Source organism: Perca fluviatilis, chromosome 8 (genome assembly GCF_010015445.1).
Source record: "Perca fluviatilis chromosome 8, GENO_Pfluv_1.0, whole genome shotgun sequence".
NCBI lineage: Eukaryota > Metazoa > Chordata > Actinopteri > Perciformes > Percidae > Perca > Perca fluviatilis.
Window position 1 is genome coordinate 771,993 of NC_053119.1, and position 8,819 is coordinate 780,811.

The 8,819-nt window shown below is 36.8% G+C and overlaps 1 protein-coding gene across 1 annotated transcript in view; it reads right to left on the minus strand.

The window, feature by feature from the left end:
* LOC120563709 (transcription initiation factor TFIID subunit 4-like) overlaps positions 1 to 8,819 on the minus strand; it is a gene marked incomplete in the record, with an annotated part of 45,657 nt that overhangs the window by 17,925 nt on the left and 18,913 nt on the right. The window contains 2 exon segments of the mRNA XM_039808070.1: positions 221 to 292; positions 2,047 to 2,219. Of these exon segments, the coding sequence (XP_039664004.1) occupies positions 221 to 292; positions 2,047 to 2,219 (245 nt within the window).

An 8,819-nucleotide genomic window follows, 5' to 3' on the forward strand; every position in this document is an offset into this window, starting at 1 on the left:
ATCTTACCGCCACTATTTACTAATCAGATGCTCTCTGTGCTGCAGAGGTGAGGTTATTTTGGGCCAACAGTGTTTCTCATTTCTAGGGCTGCAACAAGATCATTACATCATCCAGGTGTTATTACATAATGAAGTAAACATGTATTAGATTACATAATGCGTTGTTACACATCTCGTTCCCGTTATAATCTGTTTATAAAGTGAGGAACAGGAAGCAGACCTGTACGGTGGTGGAGGGAGACTGAACCATTCTGGTCTGAACGGGGGCGGCCAGGCGGACCGTCTGAGGAGCCTGCAGACAACAGGGAGGGAGAGAGGACAGCGTTAGGCAGCAGCAAAGCATCATGGGAAACCTTACAATGAGCACCATCAAACAAGCATTTTTGAGGTTTTGATGCTTTTTCCCAATGTTTTTGTCGCTTCTTTTGAATTATTTTGTTGTTAAATATTTTATTTTACCTTTTTTGTTTACCAGGAACCTGTTGGGATTCTAAAGAACTTTCTACAGTCTCCGAAACTAACTTTCTAAAGTCTCCAAAACAAACTTTCTAAAGTCTACGAAACAAACTTTCTAAAGTCTACGAAACAAACTTTCTAAAGTCTACGAAACAAACTTTCTAAAGTCTACGAAACAAACTTTCTAAAGTCTGCAAAAGTAACTTTCTAAAGTCTATGAAACAAACTTTCTAAAGTCTCCAAAACAAACTTTCTAAAGTCTATGAAACAAACTTTCTAAAGTCTCCAAAACAAACTTTCTAAAGTCTGCAAAAGTAACTTTCTAAAGTCTACAAAACAAACTTTCTAAAGTCTGCAAAAGTAACTTTCTAAAGTCTATGAAACAAACTTTCTAAAGTCTACGAAACAAACTTTCTAAAGTCTGCAAAACAAACTTTCTAAAGTCTGCAAAACAAACTTTCTAAAGTCTATGAAACAAACTTTCTAAAGTCTGCAAAACAAACTTTCTAAAGTCTATGAAACAAACTTTCTAAAGTCTCCAAAACAAACTTTCTAAAGTCTGCAAAACAAACTTTCTAAAGTCTATGAAACAAACTTTCTAAAGTCTATGAAACAAACTTTCTAAAGTCTATGAAACTAACTTTCTAAAGTCTATGAAACTAACTTTCTAAAGTCTATGAAACAAACTTTCTAAAGTCTACGAAACAAACTTTCTAAAGTCTACGAAACAAACTTTCTAAAGTCTATGAAACAAACTTTCTAAAGTCTACGAAACAAACTTTCTAAAGTCTATGAAACAAACTTTCTAAAGTCTACAAAACAAACTTTCTAAAGTCTCCGAAACAAACTTTCTAAAGTCTATGAAACAAACTTTCTAAAGTCTATGAAACAAACTTTCTAAAGTCTATGAAACAAACTTTCTAAAGTCTATGAAACAAACTTTCTAAAGTCTCCAAAACAAACTTTCTAAAGTCTCCAAAACAAACTTTCTAAAGTCTATGAAACAAACTTTCTAAAGTCTATGAAACAAACTTTCTAAAGTCTATGAAACAAACTTTCTGAAGTCTACGAAACAAACTTTCTAAAGTCTGCAAAACAAACTTTCTAAAGTCTGCAAAACAAACTTTCTAAAGTCTATGAAACAAACTTTCTAAAGTCTCCAAAACAAACTTTCTAAAGTCTATGAAACAAACTTTCTGAAGTCTGCAAAACAAACTTTCTAAAGTCTCCAAAACAAACTTTCTAAAGTCTATGAAACAAACTTTCTGAAGTCTGCAAAACAAACTTTCTAAAGTCTATGAAACAAACTTTCTAAAGTCTATGAAACAAACTTTCTAAAGTCTATGAAACAAACTTTCTAAAGTCTATGAAACAAACTTTCTAAAGTCTATGAAACAAACTTTCTAAAGTCTATGAAACAAACTTTCTAAAGTCTATGAAACTAACTTTCTAAAGTCTCCAAAACAAACTTTCTAAAGTCTCCAAAACAAACTTTGTAAAGTCTGCAAAACTAACTTTCTAAAGTGTAAACATTGTGTTTGTGATCGTTAGGATCAGAAATCGTATGTATGTACAGAGGACGTAACGTACCGTAGCGGCGGTGCTGACCCGGATGGCGGTCCCGGCTGTTGGCGCCGCCGGTCTCTGGTTGAGGTTGGCCGCTGCCTGGGCCTGGGCCTGCTGCGTCTTGGCCTGCGCCTGGGCCAGAACCTGCTGGGGGACCATCACCAGCTGGCCCGTCTCCGTCCGGACCAGAACCATCCCTGGGACAGGAAACATCCTCAATAAATACACCAATAAATCACAGGAATGTCTTCAATAAATACACCAATAAATCACAGGAATGTCTTCAATAAATACACCAATAAATCAGAGAATTATCCTCAATAAATAGACCAATAAATCAGAGAAATATCTTCAATAAATACACCAATAAATCAGAGAAATATCTTCAATAAATACACCAATAAATCACAGGAATGTCTTCAATAAATACACCAATAAATCAGAGAAACATCTTCAATAAATACATCAATAAATCACAGGAATGTCTTCAATAAATACACCAATAAATCAGAGAAATATCTTCAATAAATACACCAATAAATCAGAGAAATATCTTCAATAAATACACCAATAAATCAGAGAAATATCTTCAATAAATACACCAATAAATCAGAGAAATATCTTCAATAAATACAACAATAAATCACAGGAATGTCTTCAATAAATACACCAATAAATCAGAGAAATATCTTCAATAAATACAACAATAAATCACAGGAATGTCTTCAATAAATACACCAATAAATCAGAGAAACATCTTCAATAAATACATCAATAAATCAGAGAAATATCTTCAATAAAAACACCAATAAATCAGGGAAATATCCTCAATAAATACACCAATAAATCAGAGATATATCCTCAATAAATACACCAATAAATCAGAGAAATATACTCAATAAATACACCAGTATATCAGAGAAATACACAATAAATACACCAATAAATCAGGGAAATATCTTCAATAAATACACCAATAAATCACAGGAATATCTTCAATAAATACACCAATAAATCACAGGAATATCTTCAATAAATACACCAATAAATCAGAGATATATCCTCAATAAATACACCAATAAATCAGAGAAATATCCTCAATAAATACACCAATAAATCAGGGAAATATCCTCAATAAATACACCAATAACTCAGAGATATATCTTCAATAAATACACCAATAACTCACAGGAATATCTTCAATAAATACACCAATAAATCAGAGATATATCTTCAATAAATACACCAATAAATCACAGGAATATCTTAAATAAATACACCAATAAATCACAGGAATGTCTTCAATAAATACACCAATAAATCAGAAAAATATCCTGAATAAATACACCAATAAATCAGAGATATATCTTCAATAAATACACCAATAAATCAGAGATATATACTCAATAAATACACCAATAAATCAGAGATATATCTTCAATAAATACACCAATAAATCAGAGATATATACTCAATAAATACACCAATAAATCAGAGATATATCTTCAATAAATACACCAATAAATCAGGGCAATATCTTCAATAAATACACCAATAAGCAATATCTTCAATAAATACACCAATAAATCAGAGATATATCCTCAATAAATACACCAATAAATCAGAGATATATCCTCAATAAATACACCAATAAATCAGAGATATATCTTCAATAAATACACCAATAAATCAGAGATATATCCTCAATAAATACACCAATAAATCAGAGATATATCTTCAATAAATACACCAATAAATCAGAGATATATACTCAATAAATACACCAATAAATCAGAGATATATCCTCAATAAATACACCAATAAATCAGAGATATATTCAATAAATACACCAATAAATAGAAATACCTCAATAAATAAATAAACAGAAATATCCCTAATAAATACACCAATAACTGAAATATCTTCAATAAATACACCAATAATCACAGAATATCTTCAATAACACACCAATAACAGTATATCTAAAAATACAAAAAATCACAGGAATATCTTAAATAAAACACAATAAATCAAGAATGTCTCTCAATAAAATAACAAACCAGAAAAATATCCTGAATAACACACCAATAAATCAGAGATATCCTCAATAAATACACCAATAACCAGAGATATATACTAATAACACACAATAAAGAGATATATTCAAAAATCACCAATAAAAGTATTAAAAAAATCAATACAAAAAAATCAGATATCTACCACAAAAAATATATCCTAATACTCAGAATATATTATTAAAACAAAAATCAAAAACAAAAAACAGAGATATATAAAAATCAAAAAATATATACAAAATACATAAATAAAACATATATAACCAAATATATAAAAATAATATAAATAAAAACAACTAATAAAATATAAAATTAAAAAAAAAAATAAAAACTATATATACAAAATACAATAATATATCTCAATAAATAAAAAAAATAAATACAAATATATCAATAACACAAAAATAAACAAAAAATAAGATATATCTAATAAATACACCAATAAATAAATATATTTAATAAATACAAATAAAACAGAATCAAAAAACATAAACAATCAAATTATAATTAAATACAAAAAAAAATTATCAAAAATACACAACAATCATTATTTCAATACAATACTTAACCATATCTAAAAAAAATATATAAAATACAATAAAAAAATAAAAAAATATATCTAAAAATAAGATAATCATAAAAAAAAATAAATTTAATAAACATCAAGATATATTATAAATAAAATATCAAAAAACAAAAAACAAAAACAAACACAAAAAAAATAAAACAAACAAAAACTACAAAATGAAACACAGGGGGGGACTGCTAAGAGTAACACGGATACAACCAGAGTAAAAATATCAATTACAGGTACACACAACACCCCACACCACAATGAAGTTACAGTTGTTACAACAGGTACCTACATCAAGGTACAGTCACCGTATCACAGTAAGCACGGTACTAAGTACACGACTACTACACCCTACACCTAGACCAGAGTTACTAGTACAGTAGGTACCTACAGCTACACGAGGACTACAGGCATGCTCAGGAGACTTATCCTCGTACCTACCCATGATCTCCCGACGATACCCGCCCTGCTACGTTAGAGTTGGGTCCCTCTACCACTCCGCCTACCTACACCCGCTCACTACACCACCAAACCTCCTCAGTCACACAACCCTACTACTCAGTCCTCACTACACCCTCACCTACAACCCTCGCCCCACAACCACCCCCCTACACCCCCCAGCCCACCACATACCTACCGTACCCAGTACCCCACACCTACCCTACACCGAACACAATCGTGAGGCTACACTAGGCTACACCTACATCCTAACCACTACAACTACACCAGCTACAGCCAGGCTACACCTACACCGTATACACCTACACACTACACCGCAGTAACTACACACCAGTAGCAACACCACCCCAGAGCAACTACCTACATACTACACCTACACCCACCTCGTAGTACCCACACCTAACTACACCGACTCACCTACAGGGCCACAGCTACACCGTAGCCACCTACACCAATACTAGACCTCACACAGCACACAACACCCCACCAGCCCACACCGTACTACAACTAACATACAGAGACACCTACACTGCTCCAGCACGCTACACCGGGGGCTACCCAATAGCACCTACACGCCTACACTACACCCTACATAGTCACTACAACTACTACGAACACCTACCCCTACCCGCTCCCCACCTCCCTACGACAACAATATCATACATACACTGCTACACTACACACTACACCACACCTCCATTAACACCACACTATACGGTACCCACACTAGTACAAGTTACTACACAATACATCGTAAACACCGGTCTACACGAGAAGAGCCAAGTCCATACACCATACACCGTTACAGACCTAGTACATACTACACCTACACCACCCATACACGAGTCCTACACTTACAAAGTACAACGCAATCACATCTACACCCCCGCTCCCCTCACATAGTACAGAGAAGTACAGTAGGGCTACACATAATTACAACGAGGTACCTACACCCACTACAGGAGTACACTAACGTCACACCTACAACGCATACACCGGGTACGTATTACAGACCACCGAAGCTCTAGGGGAACGGAAGCTAAGCCACATTAGTACTACATAGCTACACGATCCAGCTCACCGCTACACACTCAGAGTACAACCGTACATCCACTACCTACACAGATACACGAGACCACACTACAAAGCTACACACGGACAGTAGTAACCGCGTACAGTCTACATACACACTACTACACCTAGTGCTACGAGTACAGCTACAACGAAGGCTACACCGCATCCACAACCGGAGGGCTACACCGGAGGGCTACAGCTACACCGTAAGGCTACACCGTAAGGCTACACCGGAGGGCTACACGAGGCTACACACACGGCTACACCGTAAGGGCTACACCGAGTCACTAGGGGGCCAACGTGATACACGCAACTACCTACACCAGAGGCCTACACCCAGCTACACATAGCTACACGCTACACGTACTACACACCTACAGCATACACCGGGGAGGCTACCTACAGAACAACGAGGCAGGGGGGGGCTACGAGTACATAGTCCCACACGTATACACCTACACCAAGTAACTACAGTAGGCTACACCAATACACCTACACTAACTACCTACAACTACACCCAACACCAAAACGTACCACTCAATATACACTCACCCCCGTATCATACCCTATAGTCATATTCAGCCTACATATACACTCACATCACAGCCCCCCATACAACCACACCCAAGCTCAAGAAAACCATTGCCAATACCTCATACAGGATACAACTCACTACAAAACCGCCTACATATCAAAACAACGGTTACACAACTCGTAGACTACATATACACCAGCTACAGCTAGGCACGACTACACCAAGTACACCTACACTCCAATTAGGCTACCTATACGTAATACTACACTACACTATACCTACACCTACACTACTCTACACCTACATGACTACATAGATCACACCTACTACACCGGAGCTACATACTATACATACTAGTACACCTACACTACCAACACTACATGTATACAACTAACACAATAATACACCGTAGCACACCTACACCTGCACTACAGCTACAACGCACCTACAACCTCTACAGCACACCACTCACCTCATATACCTACACCGGTACACCTACACCTTTTACACGACTCCCTACACCTACACGGGTAGCTCACCTACACCGAAGGCTACACCGCAGGGCTACACCTACCTAAGCTAAGCTACAACCTAGGGCTACACCTACACCGTAAGTTACAGCTACACCGTTACACCTACACCTTAAGTGTACAGCTACACCGGAGGCTGGGCCATTAATCTAAATGTAATCCTGATTATCATTTCTGCCCCCAACGCATCACAAAACACAATAATTGAGAAAAACTACAGCTCATCACGCTTGCAGAAAACTTATTAAGTTTATTAAAGCTGATTTTCTCTCGGTGGTTCTGAATGAAAAACATAAAGTTTAAATAGGTTATATCTAGTAGAGTTTCTAGTGGAATTGTGGTTCTGGTCTCGAATCAGCTAGATCCCTGTAGTCCATTAGTCATGTCTGCTGTTAGCTGAATGACTTATTACCAAGAAAAAAGAGTCATCTGGTAAACACAAGAATAAGGACCTTTACTCACAGCAGATATCACCGCGAAACCTACTTTGATTACTTCATTAAGGTAATTATTCTGGTATTACACCCTCTGAAATGTTGTCTTTAAATAGCAAAGGAGGGCTACATACAATATATATGCACCTTTAGCACTTCACTTTAGTGGAGAAACTCAGATTTCCGACAATCCAGCAGCCCACAACATAACGCTAGCTTAGCAGCCTCTCTGGACGCACGTTACTAATGCCCTCCTGCTTGGACATAACATACTAGCATGTCTCCCTCTCTGCTGTGGACGCACCTATAGCTTAGCATGTCTCCCTCTCTGCTGTGGACATAACGCTAGCTTTTAGCATGCCCCCTCTGCTGTGGACATAACGCTAGCTTAGCAGTCTCCCTCTCTTGTGATATAACACTAGCTTAGCATGTCTCCTCTCCGCTTGTGGACATAACGCTAGCTTTAGCATGTTCCCTCTGCTGTGGACAGTAACGTTAGCTTAGCATGCCCTCTCTGCTGTGGACATAACATTACTAGCACGCACATGCCAAAGTCGTGAGGTCCGCTGCCAACCAGCCCGCAAACTTTGATCGGGCGTGACATCGAATTCAGGTTCACAAAAGCTTTGCCCGCCTAGTTTTTGTACCACTTCCCACATGTTGTGGCCTTTTTTTCAATGTTATTCCTTTTTTATTTTTAGATGCGTTTTGTGATTTCTTTTCAAAACTTTGGAGTTTTGGTGCTTTCACCGTGAATTTTCGGTGCTATTTTCAACGCCACTGTCAATAAACTCTACATGTCTGGTCCTCAATGTCAGTCTTCTTGCTTCCTCGTGTGGCCCCTAGAGAAGTTGAGTTTGACACTCCTGCTGTAATGTGTCCCCCTCAATGTTGACACACCAAATCAGTGGTGTAGCCTCTACTTACACGATATACGCAGAGGTACACGCAGCTATACGCAGCCATGCATCTGTAAGAAAGCCAGGATTTCCAGTTATACCACTTTGAAAAAGTCCCAATGACCCACACAACATACTTCTCTTCCATTATATTTTGACATATTTTGAATTGTCATGTGTTTTTGTAGTACATAATACGTAACTGGAACGAAATGAG